Source organism: Gymnoscopelus microlampas (genome assembly GCF_963454915.1).
Source record: "Gymnoscopelus microlampas genome assembly, chromosome: 9".
Taxonomy (NCBI): Eukaryota; Metazoa; Chordata; class Actinopteri; order Myctophiformes; family Myctophidae; genus Gymnoscopelus; species Gymnoscopelus microlampas.
In genome coordinates, this window is record NC_139946.1 from 25,906,367 (window position 1) to 25,927,505 (window position 21,139).

The 21,139-nt window shown below is 42.6% G+C and overlaps 1 protein-coding gene across 3 annotated transcripts; it reads right to left on the reverse strand.

Moving 5' to 3' along the window:
* Positions 1 to 6,111: 6,111 nt before the first annotated feature.
* On the reverse strand, positions 6,112 to 21,134 carry aasdh (aminoadipate-semialdehyde dehydrogenase). 3 transcript variants are annotated; one of them, XM_084067958.1, is made up of 15 exons: positions 20,299 to 21,134; positions 19,983 to 20,103; positions 19,557 to 19,834; positions 18,203 to 18,434; positions 17,354 to 17,592; positions 15,242 to 15,348; positions 14,180 to 14,352; positions 13,656 to 13,986; positions 13,188 to 13,306; positions 11,953 to 12,499; positions 10,824 to 11,096; positions 9,717 to 9,880; positions 8,712 to 8,837; positions 7,174 to 7,308; positions 6,112 to 6,520 (listed from the first exon to the last, which is right to left on the reverse strand). In XM_084067958.1, exons 1-15 carry the CDS (start codon positions 20,532 to 20,534, stop codon positions 6,122 to 6,124), a joined length of 3,480 nt encoding a protein of 1,159 aa, XP_083924084.1. In that variant the 5' UTR covers positions 20,535 to 21,134; the 3' UTR covers positions 6,112 to 6,121. The 3 variants fall into 3 exon arrangements, with proteins under 3 accessions (XP_083924084.1, XP_083924085.1, XP_083924083.1); XM_084067959.1 differs by having other exon boundaries at positions 18,203 to 18,395; positions 19,557 to 19,843; XM_084067957.1 differs by having other exon boundaries at positions 19,557 to 19,843.
* Between the last annotated feature and the right edge of the window lie 5 nt (positions 21,135 to 21,139).

Genomic DNA, 21,139 nt, shown 5'->3' on the forward strand with positions numbered 1-21,139 from the left:
GTCCTAAACAAAATATATAAAATATAACCCTAACCCTCAACAGTGGGATAAAATCAATATGGTAACGTCTTATGCAAATGAGCCATGCGGTCGAATATAAACAAATCGCTAGTGCAGTCTGGATCTGTCATAACCGTCATGGATGAACTTCAACCTGGTGTTTGCACTTTCTCCATTTTTGACCCGTTCATTCATCTACATAAACGTTTGGATTTCAAATATAAAGTTTTTGGTCAGGGGGCCTATGGATAATTCCTTTTCTACGCTGACCGTTTTTGACCCTGGCGAGGGTGGGAGTTGAAAATGTGACTTCTGCTAAGTATGTGGCTGCTCTATCCATAGCTCAGTCGGAAGAGCTCTTGACTTCAGACCACAAGGTCATAAGATCGAATCCCGGCTCAGGAACCCTTTTTGAAAGTATAAGATTTGGGGTTCAAGGCTACCATTAGGCACATTTTCACATTTCCACTCGCCGTCTAAATTCTATAAGGTTAACTATTTCCTTCTCACTTGCATCCATCAAGCTTCTGTGGCATGAGAGCTGTGTCAAAGATTTGAAAGTATAAAATTTGGGGTTCAAGGCTACCATTAGGCACATTTTCACATTTCCACTCGCCATCTAAATTCTATAAGGTTAACTATTTCCTTCTCACTTGCATCCATCAAACTTCTGTGGCATGAGAGCTGTGTCAAAGATTTGAAAGTGTAAGATTTGAGGTTTAAGGCCACCATTAGGCATATTTTCACTCTCCATCCACATTCTACAAGGTTAAGTATTTCATTCTCACCTACATTCTCCATACCAGTGTTGCTCAAACAATAAGGTCAGGGGTTTACAAACCGTATAATTCTTATGTTGTCAGTGCCGTTTATTGAGCCCTGCATTGACTTTTTTCAGCCAGCAGGTGTCATGGCAACAACATGAGACCAAAACGCTTGATGGTCACGTGACTTTCGCCTTTTGTAATCAAATGTATTTACATCAACCTGTTTATGTAGTTACATCAATATTTAATGATAATAATTAATAATAATAGTACCAGCTAATGTCATACCTGCTAACCTCAGACCGTCCGATAACAGGAGATTTTGTCCCGGGGGGGGGGGGGCCGGGGGCTCTTGACCACGCTGGGGGTCGCCGTTACCCGCGTCGATAAGGGGTGTGTTTTTGGGACGAGCGTTCGATAAGCAAACTCGGAATCAGGCTAACAACTAGCCATGATTAACAGGCTGCACGCGCTGAAGCTGCGTAAATGCTACAGTCAAAGATGGTTAAATGATGTGATGTAGGTGGACGCCTTTTTAGGAGACAGGAAGCAAGTTGGAGTGTATTGATTCCAATGGAAGAATCGCGCAGAAACGGGAAGTAAACCGGAGATTGCGTATCTTGCTGAACTAACCATCTTTGACTGATAGCATTTCGCAGCTTCATCGCGTGTAGCCTGTTAATCATGGCTAGTTGTTAGCCTGATTCTGAGTTTGCTTATCGAACGCTCGTCCCAAAAACACACCCCTTATCGACGCGGGTAACGGCGACCCCCCCGGGACCCCCCTGGACGGTACTGCAGATATATAAATAGATGGATTCCATGTAATCTCAACATTGCATGCATGGCGCATTTAATAATTAAATGCTGAAGTATTCAACTTTACTAACTGAAGGCTAACATACAACAGAATGTTTCAATAATACTTGGAGACATCTGCTGTGAGTCACTGAGCAATGGTTGTTCTTCTGGAAGTCAGCCTGCAAATGAAAGCCCCAGGTTAAAGAGTAGAGTGGGGTTTGAACTCGCATCGTCTGGTTCATTTAGACAGCGTCTTAACAAGCTGAGCTATTTGCTGTCTCTCTCTTTACTCTGCTTTGATGTGATCACTATAGACGATTACAGTGGCGGACTCAGGATCTCTTTACGAGTAAGGCCAGGCAAATACGTGGTAGGCCAGCGCCTAGCTCTGGTTCAGAGCGTTAGTGAGTTCCCTCTAACGCTCTGGAAGACCCCTCGCTCTGCGCATGTACAAGGAATTCCACTGTCCTGCCAGCGTTCAACTATAGTGAAAATAAACAAAACCATTTCGCTACTCACCGAAGCAAAGGCTGTTTTGTGTTGTTGAAAGTCTATTCTCGGAATGCGCAAGCCTCTCAGCACCCCACCTACTCTGTAAAATACACTTTTTGGGCAGAAAATAAAATATGTCAGCGAAACTGAAATTATTCGTATTTACTCCACAGTGCCCTCTACATTTTGGTTAATGGTAAGTTCAAATCCCCCAGATCGGTAGAGGCACTGTGGAGTAAATACAAATAATGTCCGTCTCGCTGACATATTTTATTTTCTGCCCAAAAAGTGTATTTTACAGAGTAGGTGGGATGCTGAGAGGCTTGCGCATTCCGAGAATAGACTTTCAACAACAAAAAACAGCCTTTGCTTCGGTGATTAGCGAAATGGTTTTGTTTATTTTCACTATAGTTGAACGCTGGCAGGACAGTGGAATTCCTTGTACATGCGCAGAGCGAGGGGTCTTCCAGAGCGTTAGAGGGAACTCACTAACGCTCTGAACCAGAGCTAGCCAGCGCCCCCCCCCCCCGGGCTGGGGGTCGCCGCAGATAGACAGCTGGAGAGTTGAATAACCTCTTCAAATAACCAGATTTATTTACCAAAGTATGTAGGCGACCTACATGTTTATGTTTTAGCTTAGACAGGTAAGTTATTAACCATGACAAGACAACGACTCAAATACTTTTATTTTGTACTTTCTTGAACCACAAGCATATCGCTGCACCAGTCAGATATAATGTAGGCTACATGAGAGAGAAAAGGGGGGGAACCACTTGATACACAAAAACAAAGCTGGCAATGTATTGCTAATATCCAGGGATGCTTTGGCTACAGAGTGCAAAGCACTAAATGTAGCCAGTGAGAATTGCAGTGTACATAAAGTGCGCTCGGAAAGGTTTCTTTTAGGAGCGCTTTGTGATGCACCGTGGTGTCAATAAATTCCACTGCCCGCTGTTTGATGATCTAAAAGTTAATATATCTGTATGATGGCATGCACTGACCACACCCCCAAACCGGGGGGTCTGGGGGTCCTCCCCCAGGTGAATTTTGGGAGTTTGTCAGTTTGATACCAAATCCAGTAGAAAACCCAGAAGAAATGACGATCCAGAAGAGTGTCAGGAGACATGGTCAAAAACCAGGAGACTCATGTGGGATCCAGGAGTGTTGGCAGCCCTGGACTATGTAGATAACAAGGCCAATCAGGAGTAGTTCATGTTATTTTCTCAATAATACGTTGTCTGAACAACACCGCCTTCCTCTGGTCGTCTGGTGGAACTGAATTTCACTGTGGTCAAATGTACGCACATGACGTTGCTCTTTCTTCCGTGATGGATTCAATGAGCAACAGTATGCTGGTGTTTACAACTCTGCTCCATTTCTATCATATAAATAAAGTCTTGTATTCCTATATTAACTGTAATCTGTACAAGGGTCAGTGTGCTTGGTTAGCTCTGTTGGAAGAGCTCTTGACTTCAGACCACAAGGTCATGGGATCAGATCCCGGTACAGAATCCTTGGCTTCTGAGCAATCTGATTCCTACGGGGCTACTATCTTTTTTCGCCTTATCATAAAGGTTGCTGGACAATATATAGAGGATGAAATGCATACTTTATTAAATAATATAAAGGTAATATCAAATACATTGTATTATTATTATTAGCAAGACAGTCTTTTATTATATTATTCCTCATTTTGCTGGTTTCCCCTGAAACCCCTTTACTGTTACAGGGTAGAATTGCCTTCTGCTGATGAGAGAGCCTGCCTGGCAAGCCAGAAGTCCCAGGTTCGATCTCAGGCCTCAGCAATGTGTCAAAGTGTCCCTGAACAAGACACTTAAAAGAATAGTTCACCCAAAAAAATACTTATTTTCTATCAATTACACACTCCATGAAGCCTTGAATTCATGGAGATTTTTTTGTTTGACACATTCCTGAGAACAGACTCAGACATATTGGTTGGATGCATGGCGCATGTTTCAAAATATTTTTTATTGTGACGCACAGGATAGGATTATACATTTCTGTTCATATACATGGATTGCTTCCCTTTTTTTCCAAAAACAAACAGACATATACACAAAATAGACAGGTAAAATGGAAAGAATACACTCAAACTTAAGCAAAAAACAAAAGGACCCCCCCCGCCTCACTTCCCCCTCCCCAGAAGTGCTGCCCCAAATTACGTGGGACACGGGTCATCCCCAAGGATTAGCCTTTCAACCTTTAAGAAAGGAGACTAAAGGCTTCCAAATCTTTTCAAAATCTTTCAGTTTGTCTTTGAGTATAAATCTGATTCTTTCTAAATGTAAAGATTCTGTCATCTCATTGAGCCAGAGTTTGATTGTGGGGGCCTCTTTTCTTTTTCCAAAATGAGAGTATCAATTTTTTTTGCAGCGATAAGGCCGTATGAGAGAAGGCGCTGTTGAGATAGTTGTAATTTCTTCATCCCTTCTGACACTCCCAGGATGACTAACACTGGGTCTGGATCTATCTCTACCTCTAGTATATTGGAAAATAGTCTCAATATCCCCATCCAGAAATTCTGTAGGTTGGTGCATGACGCATATAATAGGCTATCGCATTGTAGATTAGTAGGTGATAATTCCAATATTCACTATACACTCCTCATGTTTAATCCTAACTTAATTATATATTTATGCACTTGTATATAAATTGTATATATTTTTGGACGATTTGTGCATTTAATTTGTCGGCAATACTTTTTGACAGCGTGGCAATACTTTGCCACGCTTTCTCCCTGGATCCATTTATTGCGGCCGTGTTTCCTTTCTTGCTTATTATACATTTTACTTCCTCGTATGATTCCGGGGAGACATCAAATTTCTCTTTTGGGTCTTGAGTCAAGACCCCGGCTCCCGGGGAGACATCAAATTTCTCTTTTGGGTCTTGAGTCAAGACCCCGGCTCCCGGGGAGACATCAAATTTCTCTTGAGAAATTTGATGTCTCCCCGGGAGCCTGGGTCTTGACTCAAAGATATGATATGCACACATCAAAGATATGCACACATTTTCCAGATTTTTCAAAAATAGCAGATCTACAAGCTCATAGCGCAGCACTCGGTGCCGCGCAATGAGCTTGTAGATCTGCTATTTTTTAATAGCCAAAGCTAAGTGGTTAAAAATGATTGTGACGCTATCAGTGGCGTACCCACCATAGAAGCAGGAACTAAATCTCGCCTCCCCTAGAAAATGAAGTAAAAGACTGACTGAAAAACAGGCAGTAAAAACAATCCAAACAGAATAGTGGCCGTCGGACCATTAGCCCGTCTCCTCGTCCATTCACGCGGGCAGGCAGCTAATCACCACCGTATCCATTCAGCAGAGCGACCCTCGCCTATATAGGCATTTGTCTTCATGGGGTACCAAGAGTGCCAGGTGTGGGGGTCTGGGCCATCACCTGTACTCACCTGGCATAAAAGGGGCTCTGAGAGCAGCTTGAGCCATTCATTACAAAACTACAACATGAAGAGACCACCGCTGAAGAATTGATTGATTGATTATACTTGCATATTGTTTTTATTAACGTTTTTCAGTTTTTGTAGTCAGTGTGTGTAGTGTTGTTGTTAACTTTTTTTCCTCGAGTACCCCCCTGAATCTCGCCTGCCCTAAATGTAATTCCTGGGAACGCCACTGTTCCATGAGCTGCTGCAGTGCTGCTGTTCAGCCACAGAGAAGAACGCCGCTCTGGTTTTGGGCTCCATGATTGGTCAAGTTCAAGGATTCTGCTATCGACTTTCATGGTCTTTTATAGGAATACGTGAAGCCTGGCTTTACCATCCTGGCTCGACACAGCCTGGCTTGACAAGATCTAGCTCGACAAAGTCGCTCCTTTTCAGCCTGGCTTGGCGTTCATGGAACGGAATAAACCAGGCTGCACGGACCAGACTTTGTCAAACCTGGATTTGACTTAAATCCAGGCTTATTTAATTCTCCTTTCGTGTAATAGGCCCCTGGGCGTCCTTGAAATGAAAAAGATTGAGCCTCGCTGACTGCAAAAACAAAATGCATAACGCAGTAGGATCACTGGCAAAAGCAATCTCTCAGCTGTTCCTTTGCGATTCGCTGTTGACCGTCAACTTCATACAGTACACGTTGTCGTTGCGACAGCCCACCACAAGGGAGCGCCCCCACGCCACAGGGGAAGAGAACAGCTCTCCGGGGAGAGTTAGCGAGGCCATTGGCGTTCCCTTCTCTGCGTCCAGGAGCCAGACGGTCCCGTCTGTGGAGGCCAGGGCCACCAGCCAGGAGGCAGAAACAGCGTCCAGCACACAGGGACTGGAGTAGACCTTTGCCGAGGTGTGGAAGCTCCAGACCAGGGAGCCGTCGGTGCAGTCCAGACAGTACACACTGCCGTCGTGGGATCCACACAGCACCCTGCGCTGGTCTGGTGTGAAGCACGGCGATGAGAAGACCGGTCCTTTGGTCAGAAATTGCCAAACCTGCAGAAAACATGGATTAACGCAAGATAAAATGTCACGACTGAACAAAAACATTGTATGGCCATGTCCTATTATGCGCTTTGTGAAACAGTGTGAAACAAATAACACAATATTTGTATTTATGATATTTTAATAATATTGTTCCTGCTGTTCTACATACTGCCAACCAGGTGAAGAAATCACGGACTAAGGCTTTAACCTTCGCTTTTATGAAATATCCAAGACTATTAGGGTTTCATGGAAAACACTTCTAAACATATTGCTAGTTTGACCACTTCAAATGCTCTAATATTTAAAAAGAAATAACCGAAAATAGCTTATCTACAATCTCTCAATGTGTCGCAGACACATTGAGAGATTGTAGATAGGCTATTGTCGCTGCACAACATGTTTTCAAGACATGCTGGCTTCTATAATCCAAATGACTGAAATCAACAACCAAAAAATATGAGTGATTTTATTGTATTAACCACTTAAGCAAAGCCCTATTTTATACTTATTTTAAATATTTTGAAACCATTTAGCCATTTTGATGTATGATGAAATAGGGTGTTAATTTACAAAAGAACATAAAAAGTTGATATATGGAGATGCAAGGTTTCTGCCCAGACAGCAACATAATAATAATAATAGATGTCAATGGTCCTTCTCACCGGTTTGCCTGTACTAGTGAAGCAGCAGATGTTTCCGTCCACAGATCCCACCACAACCAGCCCACCAGACGACACGTTTGGAGAGGAGAAGAAGGGTCTTTCACTGCTGTGTGTCCACAGAACCTCTCCACTGTCCTACAGTAAGCAACAAACACACAACCACGGTTAAAATACACTATTACAATGTGTTAATGTGATGTGACATCTTATCAATCCCAATTATTATTTTTGTGAATACATTTTCAAAATGGTATTTTTTTTACTCACCCCTGTCAAATACCCCATATTACAATACAATTTTTAAAGCTAACGCTAAAACTAATCAAATACTAAAAATACGCCCTTTCGCAGTATCAAAACTAAAGCAAACAAATAAAAACTAAACTGAAATTGTTAAAAAAGTTAAAATAAAAACAAACTGCACAGAACCCCATTCCAAGTACAGAGATGGCTCATGAAAAAGCAGTTATTGCCAAGTCGAGCCCTGTCTCCAGTCCCACAGCACCTCCTGGTGGCTGCAGGATACCACCTCACTGTCCTACACACTATGGGCACTAATGTTTGGTAAAAAGTTGTTTCATAATGTAAAATGTAAGCTGCATTCCATAACTTTGTTCAGTGAATACAAGGTTATTTTAACCAATATGTAAGGTAGAGTATGTTAATACAATTAACATATATGCGTGGCTGGAGGTGGTTTACATTAAACTACCTGCTCTTCTCCTGAGACATTAATACTATGTGGCCGGGTAGGATATCTACTGGTTGACAAGAGCTATTGCATGAAGCTCATAGCATAATATATCCTCATTAGAACATTTGGTCGTACAGGACACCCGGGTTCGAACGACATGACTCTTACGGAATGCAGCATTGACTTAAAACAAAATTATATAGATATTTTTATTTTCTTCTTTGAAAAAAATATTTATATATTTGTTTTACCTGGGCACTTCAAAAGAGTCTACTCAAATACAATACTGGAGCACTCGACTCGACTGGGTCAGCACGTTTGCCGCTTCGACTGCGTCAAACAGAGTCAAATTGCTTTGGGTAGTCTCTTTTGAAGTTCCCAGGTATTTTCTTTTTAATTCATTTAGACCAGTGGTTTTCAACCTTTTTCGCATCAAGGACCCCCAAATTGACAAATATTAGCCCAGGGACCCCCATTTGAAAAGATATGCCAGGGACTCAACCATTTAGATTTCTTGGTGGTCCCAATCTACACCGTATCACCATCATCAGTGCTCATGTAACTCTGAGAGTGTACAATGGAACCAAATGGACCCGTACACTCTCAGAGTTACAGACATATAAGGGTCACTTTGGTTCCTAACTATTAATTTGGCTGGGGACCCCCTGGAACCCCCTCAAGGACCACTGGTGGTCCCCGGACCACTGGTTGAAAACCCCTGATTTAGACCCACTGTTGAGCACAGAGCCCTTCTACCTGCCCACGACTGGCTGAAGCACGTTGGACTTCTGTTTGTGGGTATACATTTTAATGTTTTCCTTGTGAATGAATAATGAGGACTCACGGGGTTGAGACAGTTGAGGTGTCCTCCCAGTGACGCCACATACAGTCGTCTGTGGGAGGAGTGGAGGTACGGAGAGGAGAACACAGCCCCGCCCCCACAGTGACGCCTCCACACACACTGAGCAACCTGCAAATAGATCATAGGTCATTCTCAAGCCCCCAAGGGTTGACATACATCATTAGGCCATGGACCTCCATTTGATAGCATTTAACTATTAGACCCCAATCTACAGCACACAGTAAAATCCACAGTGTTGATTTAACTCGGACAGTGTACAAATGGAACCAAATGTTCCATTTGGTACGGGTATATTTGTACACTGTTAGATGATTAATTTTGCTTCCTTTTATGTTTTTGTTTTATTCCTTTCTTGTGTTAACAATGGAGATATCTATTCCAAATTATGTCTAAATCAGCATGGCCAGCCTCACAGGAGACTAAAACATCGGACCAGAACGTCAGATTTGGTTAACTCCTGATCGGAATAAATCAATACCTACATAAAATACAAATACAGCTCTGAATGGTGAATCTTCCAAGGGGAACCGGCAACTCATGTTGCCGTTGTTTTTGTCCTCTTAAGCTTAATTTATACTAAGTCGCACGACGAGTTTGGAAGCACTCGTTGCAAATCACTCAACGGCCCTGCATACCACCCGTTTCGAAATTGCACATAATGTAGGACGCAGCAGAACGTTGCGTTATTGAAAACGAGCGTACTTAGAAAAATAACCACCAGCACGGAATTTATTGACAGAAAGTAGCTCATAACATGTCTATGATGGAGTTTTATGAAACAAAAACTTTGCAGATAGAAAGAGGATAATTCACGCTTTCCGGTCAGCTGCAATGTTGGTGAGTTTAACATCGTTTAATACAATCAGACAGGACTTTTCTGTTTGGATGTATGGGCTGTCAAGGGTTGGTATTGCAACTCTAGATTCCAGATATAAAAAATAGGATCTAAGAGTTGCTTGTGGCTACAGTATCCTTATCCTTCCTTACCTGTGGGTTCAGGGCGTAAACGTATCCATCATGTGAGCCAACCATCACCAGGTCTGTGAGGGGGTCCACAGCAGGACAACACTTCACGGCGTCCCCCGTCTCAAACACCCAGCGCGTCTCTCCGGACACCACGCACAGGAAGTACACACAGCCGTCGTAGGAACCTGAGAGCACCATGACAAGAGCATTGTACATTATACACGACTCACTTTTCCATGTCAATAACCTCCGAAATGTATTTGACCCCCATCTCAATAATGTTTTGAAAACATCTAAAAAAAATTGAGATAGGGGGAGATTTGAGAAGCATAGATTTTAGTAAAAAATGTTCGCTTTACAATATATATATATATATGTATATTCAAAGATTATGGTTAAAGTGGTTAAAATGATTGTGACGCTATATTAACAAAGTTTGCTGGGGACCACCTGGTGCCCTCCCAAGGACCCCTGGGGGTCCCCCCGGACCCCACTTTGAGAACCACCAACTTATGTTATGACATGTACTTGTTATGTATAAGAGGTCCACAATGGAAATAAGTCCTGGACTTTTTTTTGTGTTATATCCTTGATTGGTTTATAACTTCTGATATTACTTTTCAAATAAACTAAACTAAGATTCATTGTGGCAGTTGAGTTCATGATAAAGTATAGAGCCCGACCGATACATCATTCTGGCTTATATATCGGCCATTATTTGGTTTGTTTTGACGACATCGGTATTTGCAATTATGCAGCCTACTGTATGTGTACCAATTTGTAGGCACTTTCAACCTCGTGTCCCTATTTTCGCCATAAAATATTTATATAATAAAAAATAGCAATATACTATAAAACATGTATTTGTTTGCTTATGAGATGTTCTCAAATAGAAACTTTAATAAAATAAAATAAAAAGGTTTTTAAAATTGACTAGATTTAGCTTCTTTTTTTCTTTTTACAATATATCATTCAACACATTGGTATAAGGTCTCTCCAAAATCAGGATCGGCATCGGACCCATAAATCTGGCATCAGCCAGGCTCTAGTAAAGAAGTGATATTGAGATAGACAACCCCAGGAAACAAGTGGATTTAACAGACAGGTTCATCATGTTGCGACACTGACCTACCACTACCAGTCTTCCACACCGAGTCACGGCGGCCGAGGACTCGATTCTGTCCCCCAAGACTCGCTCCCAGAGGAGCCCCCCGGTGGCCAGGTCCAGAGCCTGCATCCTGTGGGAGTGAGAGCCGATGAACACTGTGGCGCGCTCTGGACTCTGACCTGCCTCTCCTCCTTCTCCTCCTCCTGCTCCCTGAACCAAGATGACCGGGGAGGCGTCCACACACCTGCCCGTGTCTGACCACCAGCTCACACTCAGTCCCACAGCACCAGTCTCTGTCAGGGGAGCAGCATGGTTAGAGTTAGAGTTCACAGGTTCTCAAACTTTTACATTATAAGGACCCCCCTATAGTTCACCCAAAAAAAATCTTATTTTCAATCAATTACACAACCCATGAAGCCTTGAATTCATGAAGATAAGAATTTGATGACCGGGTCATCGGTCGGTAAGAGACTCAGTAGGAGGCGGCTTAGGAATGCGACAAAAACAAAAAAATCTCCATGAATCTCCATGAATTCAAGGCTTTATGGGGTGTGTAATTGATAGAAAACAAGTATTTTTTGGGGTGAACTACTTCTTTAACTCTGACAGTATACAGATGGAACCAAATGGACCCTAATTGTATACTGTCAAGAGTTACAGACTTGAAAGAATCCATTTAGAACCACCTCAAGGACCCAACTTTTAGTTAAAGGACCACTTCACCCATTTTCAACTTATTTTCATAATTGGTCCTCACTAAATGCTCATAAGATAGCACCATTTCTGTCTACTCTGTGTCTCAGACATTTCAGAAAGTTCAGAAAACCTTCAGTTCAGAAACCTGCCAATGACATCATCGGTAGGCACGTTTGGCCATTTCAAACAAGATTTCAAACAGTTTTTTTTTGTTTTGTTATACAAGAACAATGGCTTCTATTTCAGCATGCTTTCCAGGAAGAGAAAGGCAGTAGTTTTGGAATCCTCATTGATGATGTCATTGGTAGGCAGGTTTCTGAACTGGCCATAGCCCACAAAAGAGACATAAGAGACGAAAATTGTGCCATCTAATAATCAGCATTAATAAGGACTAGTTGAAGATAAGGTTGACAATGAGTGAAAACTAAACTGAAAAAGAAAAACTATAATAACCTTGGTGAGGTGTGTCATTAGCGCCCTGCTGGCTGGGTCCCACTGTGAGGGAATGACCGTCATCCATGTTCACACTGGAGTCTTTACCACTGATGTGTCCCACTGTATTTGACTGAGCACTCACAGCGCCCCCTGTAGCGCTAACGTTCATTTCAGACACCTCGCCTGCCCGCCTTATAACTTTAACAGAACAGACGTCAGCTCCGTACATCTGCTCTGCAACTGTGGGGTGGTGGGTTGACCCGCCGTTTATGCGCTCTCTCTTGGCCGGCGCCGCGGGGAAAGGAGCAGCCTGCCGTTTCTTGGCCCCGGCCGCGGAGGACGCGGAGCCGCTCTCGTACGGGAGCGACAGGGTTCCTCCGGCGACGTGGCGCAGAACGTCGGCAAACGACCCGTCCAGAATGACCTCCAAAAGTCCCGCCGAGGTCACCCCTGTGGCGGCCGTGATGTCGTCGCACAGGCGCAGCGCCTTGAGGGAGTCTCCTCCGCTGAAAAGGAAGTTGCGATCCTCCTCGATGTGTTTGTCTTCACTGACACCCAGAGCATCCTGCCAAACATAAACACACAGTAGAAGTGCAGACAGTATATTAACCACATATTCCTTAGTGTCCCTATACTGGGCATGTCATAATAGGCCACGACAAACATTTGGCATAAATAGCTGAATATTTGGCAAAAATAGCCTACCTATCAGCTCACAATGCATTGCAACACGTGCTTGTAGATCAGTTATCATTATGTTATACTAATATATATATACACACACACACGCACACGACCGGCTCTCCCCGACAATTATCGGCTTAATTAGCCTACTCCTAATTTATATCTTGCCAATTATCTGATATGGTTCATTTCATAGGTCACTGATGAAGCACATTGCATTATTGCGTTATAAAGATGGAATCAAAGCAGACTATTTCACAATTTAATATTTACCATTTTGAGTGCATACCTGAAGTCAATAGAATGCCGGTATGTATTCAAATGGTAAATTAATATAAAAAATGTATTTCCATTAATTGGAATGAAGTTCAATTAACTCAAAATACATTAACATAATGCTGCCTTTCATCATTTAGATTGTTCGGGGTTTGTTGTTTTAATTTGAGGACGTCGCAAGCCGGATTGAGATGGTCTGCGGGCCGGGTCTGGCCCTCAGGCCGTATGCTGCTGCCCATGTGTGATATAGGGTTTAAGTGGTTAATATATGTGGATCATAAACAGTCCTGTACCTGCCACAGGGACTGAAGTGTCTGCCTTAGTTTGGCCAAATCCCAAAGTGTAGCATCAGACTCCAAACGTTCCCTCTGCCGTTCGTATAGCTTCATGAGTGCAGCCATGTCTACCTTACCTGCAGAAGAAGAATGTTTCTGTGAACCACAGGGCCACTGGACATAATGGACACATTTAATACAATAATTGATTAATAATCAATCCCAATTACAGGCTAAATGTTTTTTTTTTTTAAGTACAAACTTAGTGGAAATAGCTGATCTACAAGCTCAAGACGTGCCGCGATGTGACGCTTTGTGAGCTTGTAGATCAGCTATTTTCACTTTTTTTAAAACGACACCATTGTGCATCTAAGTATAAAATAACGCTTGTGGTTAATTGCTTTGTTGATAAAAAACATTCTATCCAAAAAAGTAATGGATAGAATAATGGCTAAGAAGATAACAGACAGCTTTGGCCCAGCTCACCGTGAGAAGACAGTGGCAGCGCTGGGACAAGCACCAGTGTGTCTGGAACGCTGGGACCAGGGAGGAGCATGGAGAGCTGCTGAAGGATGAACTTCTGCAGGCTTCTGTCTGAAGTGCCTGTCTTCTTCTGATGGTGATGATCTGTGGAGGAGGGCGGGTCCCCCTGGTGCTCAGAGGAGGCTGGGGATCCGTGGCGGTCGGACGGCGGAGGAGGGGATGCCGCCCCTCCTCGGGCCCCGGGCGTCAACGGCACCACAAAGGCGACCAGCCCGGAGCCTTCGCGTCGTAGACCCACAGCGCACATCTCCACCTGAGGGAGACCGCTTAAGACCTGGACAAATAATGAGGATGTTGGAGTGACACAGATCATATCGCTGTTGTCGGGCAGAAACCTCCAATCTCCTTTTGAAACTTTTTGTGTTTTTTTGTAAATGAATGCCCTACTTGATCATACTAATCTGTACCTCGTAAGAACAACTAAAGAGAAAATGTGGAATTTGTAATAAAAAACATAATAGTCTCACTTGCTGTAAGCTATCCAAGTTGACCCGTTGTCCGTGGCGCTTGACCAGCCTGTCTCTCCGTCCCAGGTAGTACATGTGTCTGTCCCTGACCTCCACCCAGTCTCCAGTGGCGCGCATTGTCCCAGGGACAGCAGTCACCTCACTGTCCAGGAGACACACCCTGTCCTCCCCTCCTGCATGAAGGCCATTGACAATTTATGGAAGTGGTTCTCAAACCTTTTCAAGTCGAGGACCCCCAAATGTATATGTATTTGGTCGTGGACCCCCATCTGAAAAGGATTTGTGCCAGGGGCCCCCAAAAGACAAGATTTATGTAAAGATTATTATCTTTACATAAATTATTATCTCAGGTTAAAATGCGATGTTAACTATTTTTGCTAGGGACCCCCTGGAACCCACACAAGGACCCCTGGGGTTTGAGAACCAATGATTTATGGAGTTCACATTGATCCACTGTATGTACTGTAGGGCTGGGCGATATGGACAAAATCTAAATAAGATCATTGTAACCAAATAATTCAATGTTGATATTGTGATGATAATCGCAGATTTCTTTTTTCAAAAGTAGCTAAAATAGCTGATCTACAAACTCACGTATATCACAGACTCGTTGTGAGCTTGTAGATTGGATATGTTCGCCATTTTTGACATGAAATAAATGTGTTTTTTATATGATTAAACCAGGAAAAGACAACACTTTATCACATATATCACATTATCACAATATTACGAAATTGAAATATGAAATTCGAGACCATATCTAGTCACGATATCGATATCGTCTCTGTCGGGTGAAAACCTCATTATGTCCAAAACTACTTTTCAGGATTCAAATTCAAAAGTAGCAAAAGTAGCAGATCTACAAGCTCAAATAGCGCTGCGTTTAGAGCTTGTGGATCTGCTACTTTTGATGCTTTTGTGTGACGCTGTAGTGATCAAGTAGGGCGTTAGTTTACGAAAAAAAAAACACAAAAAGTTAGAATATGGAGACAGCAACGATATAATATGGATATATTGCCTAATGCCTAGCCCTACTGTGTGACTACATGACATCTTTCCCACCTATGAGCACCTGTCCTTCTCCCTCGGTGACAATGCAGCCACGGTCATCTCTTACTTCCACACTGGTGCCCATCAGAGGGGTTCCTAATGGCACGGACCACTCTGCTCTGGAAGATGTAAACATGAGTTGTTGACATCTAGAAGTCAGGCCTTCCATAAAGACACAATCCTGTGATGGCAGAATTTCTTTCTTTTTTTTCCTAGCAAAGTGTAATGTAAGGTAAATATGCCGTATACAAGAAGTCTATGTCACTGTTCAACATGAGATCAACATAATTTTGCACGCGCGCACGCGCACACACACACACACACACACACACACACACACACACACACACACACACACACACACACACACACACACACACACACACACACACACACACACACACACACACACACACACACAGAGAAAACAAAAGACAGAGATAGAAACATTAGTATAGACCAGAGCCATATTAAAAGTTTTTAAATATTCATTCATTAGTTTTTATTTAGTTTGTCAGTGTGTTGTTTGATTAAAGTTTAGTTTAGGCCTACTCTGTGTGGAGTTTGCATGTTCTCCCCGTGTCTCCTAGGGTAGTTAATACCCTCACAAAAACATTTAGTAATCCTGGATGCTATACCGCCTCCCCCATGACAGCCGGGGCGCCTGATGGAGGGGAAGGGAACTGGTTGGAATTAAAAGCATCACATTAAAAGCATCACTAACAGACTACAACGATCCTGTGATTCGATTAGAACGATGAGAACCATAAAACAAATAAATATCAATACGTTGCCTAGCGCCTAAGAGACCAAAGTAACATTCACACAGCGTAATATCATCATCGGTTTTCACTGATATGGATGAAATACTGGATGAAAAAAAAATCCATTTCAGCAGCCCCTGTCAGAGAGTGCACCACCTTCCCTGACGAGCAGATGGACTCTGAAAACATGTTTTGTAATGAATGTGTTTTTTGGAGCCCATGCAGCACTCCTACACACACACAGCCTGATAAATAACCAGCCCCACAGCCATTCAGCATGGAGCTCTCTGCTAGCTTACGCCTCAATAAGTCATTAGCAGCCACCTGCCAGGCACTGTCTGCTGCTTTGCAACACGGTACTCAGTTCCAGGCGTTGTTGTATTCTTATTGTACTGCTTTCTAACCCGTTCAATCCGGGAACGCATCTGTGTCATATTAAGATTTCTTTTGTCTGTTAAAAAAATAGCAGATCTACAAGCTCATAGCGCGGCACCGAGTGCCGCGCTATGAGCTTGTAGATCTGCTATTTTTCAATTTCAACAAATCTTGAAATTGTGTGCAAATCTTTGAATATGTATGTCTACATTTTTAACTCGCTTAACAACATATTCTGAGATGGGGGGGGGGGGGTCATTTAAGGTGGTCCATGACATGAAAAAGGTTTGAGAACCACTGATATTATAGCAACATAAGTAAAAAAAAAAAAAAAAAAGGAGGATTTAGAAGACATTGGTAGAATCCCCTGAAGCATAGATTTTTGTCAAAAATGTTTGCTTTATTCCATGCGCTACGTCCTACCGGGGAAACTCCCCCCTGTCAGGTGACAAGAAGGTCAGTTGGCTCTCATGCGTTGAAGGAAGCATGAGCTCGGCCCTGGCCTCCCTAGGCTGTGGGGGACTGGTATAGCGCTGGTGTAGGGCTGGTGTAGCGCCCAGGATCACTTAGGAAATTGGCACCGGGTGAAAAAAATGGGTTACAAAAATCGCGGGATAAAAATTATAAAGTAAAGTTTAGTTTTAATTAGTTTTACGAGTGCATAAGTAGTTTTAGTTTTAGGAATTGACTAGTTATAGTTTAGTTTTTATTTAGTTTTAGTCTTTAAGGTATTATGAGGAAAGCCTTGATTTATAGAAGCTGAAGAGGGTAGGATGAAAGAATACATGACATCACATAATGATGATGGAAAAACTAAAATGAAAGCTATTTTACATGCTAGTTTGGTTTAGTTTTAGTTTGTTTTGCATTGTTAATTTTAGTGTGTATTAATTTAGTTTTCTTTTTTACAGTTAACAAAATACATTTCTTCTCAGTCTTTAGTTTTATCTTTAACCATAACAAACCTAGTAGAGAGCACACTCACTGGCTGTTGGACAGCAGACTCTCTGGGACTCGGTAGCAGCAGGCCCAACAGGAGACCTCGGTGATGCCGTAGATGTTGTAAATGCAGGTTTGGTTGCCCTCCTGCCTCCAGCTCCTGAGCAGGGCCGGAGAGGGGCAGGCCTCGCCGCCCAGCGCCAACACGCGCACAGAGGAGCCAGCGCACAACACCCGCTCCCGCAGAGCGCGCCGGCCGAACCGGCCCAGCAGAGTAGGAGTCACCTGTTTGGAGAACAGGAAGAATGATGTGTGGGCAGGTCCTGGGTAGAATAATACAACTGATCAATTACACCCATCCTGTGGATACAGCGTGAAATCATCCTCAGTGTTAATTTATCCATTTGTAACTCTGTGAATGGAGTTAAAGGTGGTGTAAGTGAATTTTGACGCCGTTGGCTCTGAAAGAGATAGCCGCTAAAAGGATCTGTGACTGTCTCTCTCTGTGTCTGTCTGTCTGTCAGGAGCTAATCTCACAAATAGTGAGAACCAGCTAATTTCTTGTGCACGCTGTCACTAGACTAGCATAGAATCCCAATTGAAATTGTAAGTGATGGGAAAAGAAAATGTACTGGAACACTAAAAAAGCGAAGCTGATAAATGGTCTTTGTGGAGTTCTCTCTCCTGATTGGATGAAATCGGTATCCTCCAGGCCTGTCCTAAACATGTGTTTTCTTTTTTTCCCTAATGAGCTGGAGAGACAGGGAGACCCCTGTTACTGAACAAACACTCTATAGCAATGATTACTATCAGAATATAGAGCGATATCTTTTTAACAACGTTTTTTTTTTAACAAGCTATAACTTTCATGGATTGCACTGTGTACTGTACCTACCTGTAGGACAGTTGGCCTGTGATTGTTGAACAGTATTTGAGCCAGTCTCTGGGGCATTTTCCTGATGACAGTGGGGACGATGAGGAGACACGCCCCCGATGACAGAGCCAGAAACATCTCCACCACAGAGGGGTCAAAGGTCAGCGGGGAGGCCAAGAAAACCACATCCTCTGCACTCATCTGGAACAAGGCTCTGGACAAAGAGAAGGGATCTTCAAGAATGCCTTTACACCTTAAAGTACAGATGTGGAGCCGTGTGTTGTTAGGGCTTTTTTCACCATCATGACATTTTAGTTGTCCATGTACACGTAATGGGGGGGGGGGGGGGGGGGACGTATTGGAACACACAGTAGCCTGTCAATGAAACAATTACAATTATTTTTAGGCTTTGTAAGAAGAAATTGCAGAAGGCAGATATGACAAATACTGAAATATACTAAGAAACGACTGACAGAGACTGGTACCAATAATCAAAATAACTAGTCTACTATGGCCGAAACAGGCCATGACTTAATTAGTTCATAGTTTCAGCAATTTTCTAAAATAGTCCATCTACAACTACAAGTTCACAACGTGTCGCACTGCAACATACTGTGAATGGCTCTGCCATTTCCGCTATTTTTGAACATTAAAAGAAATAGCCGATCTAAAAACCATAATATGAACACCAGGTTGAAAGTGGTCAAAAGAGGACAGTGACGTGGACATTTCATCCAGCTGTTTTTATACAGATGAACGGAAAACGATTCTAACAATTATCTATAAATAATTACCATTAGTTCAAATAATTGCGATCAGGTGATGGGTTATGTAATACAGAGGTGTAAAGTAACATTTACTCAAGTACTGTACTTAAGTTCAATTTTTAGGTATTTTTAGTATTTCCAATTTTCAATACTTTTACTTCTACTCCACTACATCTCAGAGGAAAATATTGTACTTTTACCCCACTATTTTAAAACTTGAGTTACTAGTTACTTTTAAGATTCAAAATGTTATTGCTAAACATACTGTACATTATTTGAAAATAGCCTATCTACAAGCTCACAACGAGTCAGGATGCGACCCGTTGTGAGCTTGTTAATCTGCTATTTTCAAAAGATGTTTATACATTTTGAAAACTTGAAATGGGACATTCTGCATAACAAGTACTTCTACTTTTGGTACTTTAAGTATATTTTGATGCCAATACCTTTGTGCTTTTACTCAAGTACATTTTTAATACCAGACTTTTACTTGTAACAGAGTATTTCTACATTGTGGTATTGACACTTTTACTAAAGTAAAAAATGTCAGTACTTCTTCCACCACTGTGCAATAACCGTGACAGGCCTTACTGTGTTTTGGAACAAACCTGAGATGTAGTATGTTGGGTACTATACACTTGTGTGGCACCCTCACAGTCTTTGGAAGCCCTGTTGTTCCAGAGGTGTGGAGCACGTACGCCAAGTCCTCTTGTTCAGTGTCCTTGGCCAAAACAACGTCAGCATGATGCCCGTCTTGGGCTTTAGTCTGCTCTGTTCCTTTGTGGTCCGCAACGGAAGCTGCCAGCAGCTGCACACGTACGAGGGTCAGGTTGTAGCTGGACAACTTCACACAAACCTCCATCACCATTAGTTCGGAGAAAACTGTCTGGAATCGCTTGGTGAGGAAAGTAGAAACAAAAAAATGCATGGGTTAACTAGGGACTTATGTTTAGACATCTTTGTGAAGTGTTCCATAAAAAAAATATATAAAATCCTCTCTTTTATTTATCGTCAAGTTAAATAAAGTAGACAACCTCCAACAGATCACTTTGCAGAGCACAATACTGTAATCCACACTGGGTCATAACGCGGGCTGACAGAAGTCCTGGGCCATCTGGATCAAATGGTACGTAAGCAGCAGGCAGCTGGAGGATTCTGTCAAAGAAAATAATGTTAAATGATCCACTTGTATGTTCTTTAAGATTAACTTTCATCTCATTGCCCTGAGGCTACATAAAACAAACAATGGAAAAACACGGCTTGAAATGTAAGACGTAATAGTCAACACATTTCTGGACACATATTTGTTTGTTCTACCCAGCTTATGTTCACATATACATGTAAACTCACCCCAGAATCCAGACTGGCAGATATAAATCGGTATGACAGTATAGTCCAACCACTCCTCCATTTCCAGCACAGTGTTGCCGCAGAACATGTGACAATGCATTCCCAAGCTCTACGACCTCTCTGTAAGACAGAGACACCGAGCTTCCAGAGCCACTGTCAAATGTCACAGCTGCTCTGGTGTCACCATGCAGTGTGACAGCTCTGACCACCAGATCCTGTAGGCTCTTTACATCCATCTCCTGGTGGTGCTACCATGCAGTGTAACAAGGTTTTGAAGATGCATGTTTGGGTACAGAACTAGTCAGACAAGTGATTTAAACAGTATCCATGTAAATGTAGTGACATTGATAGACTACATGGTCCTGCAGGTTCTTCACATGCATCTTCTGGTGGTGCCATGCAGTGTAAAAATTATACTATTCAGGCCAGTGATTTAAACAGTATCCATGTCTATTTGTAGTGACATCGATACTACACATACTACACAACATCCTGCAGGTTCTTCACATCCCTCTCAGTCAGAGATGTTGGAAGAAGTGAGGCGACTTGCTGCTGAAATGGTAAACAATAAGCGTGTAGAGATCAGAGATCAGTATTGAAGACGAGATGTGCCACTCTGGTTGTTTTCGTCTGACGCTGAGCGTTACTTACTTCCGCATTCTTCTGCTCTTGTTGTTATCTCGCATCGTCCAAAACTAATTCCAAATCAACTGTGAACTGTTTTGGCCATAAATTATTTATTTTACAACGGAAGTCTGTGTGGGTGTCCTACGTTTCTCTCGTGTCTGAAACAGAGTGTAAAATAAGGTCTGAAATGAAATGTACAAGCTCGTGGATCCGC

Excerpts from the sequence above, each read along its gene's own strand:
- aasdh (XM_084067957.1), bottom strand. The coding sequence starts at position 20,534 with ATGGATGTAAAGAGCCTACAGGATCTGGTGGTCAGAGCTGTCACACTG. Across the intron at positions 9,881-10,823 it reads TGGAAGACTGGTAGTGGTAG|GTTCCTACGACGGCTGTGTG; the intron begins GTCAGTGTCGCA and ends TGGTGCTCTCAG. Across the intron at positions 6,521-7,173 it reads TCACTAGTACAGGCAAACCG|GTTTGGCAATTTCTGACCAA; the intron begins GTGAGAAGGACC and ends TGTTTTCTGCAG.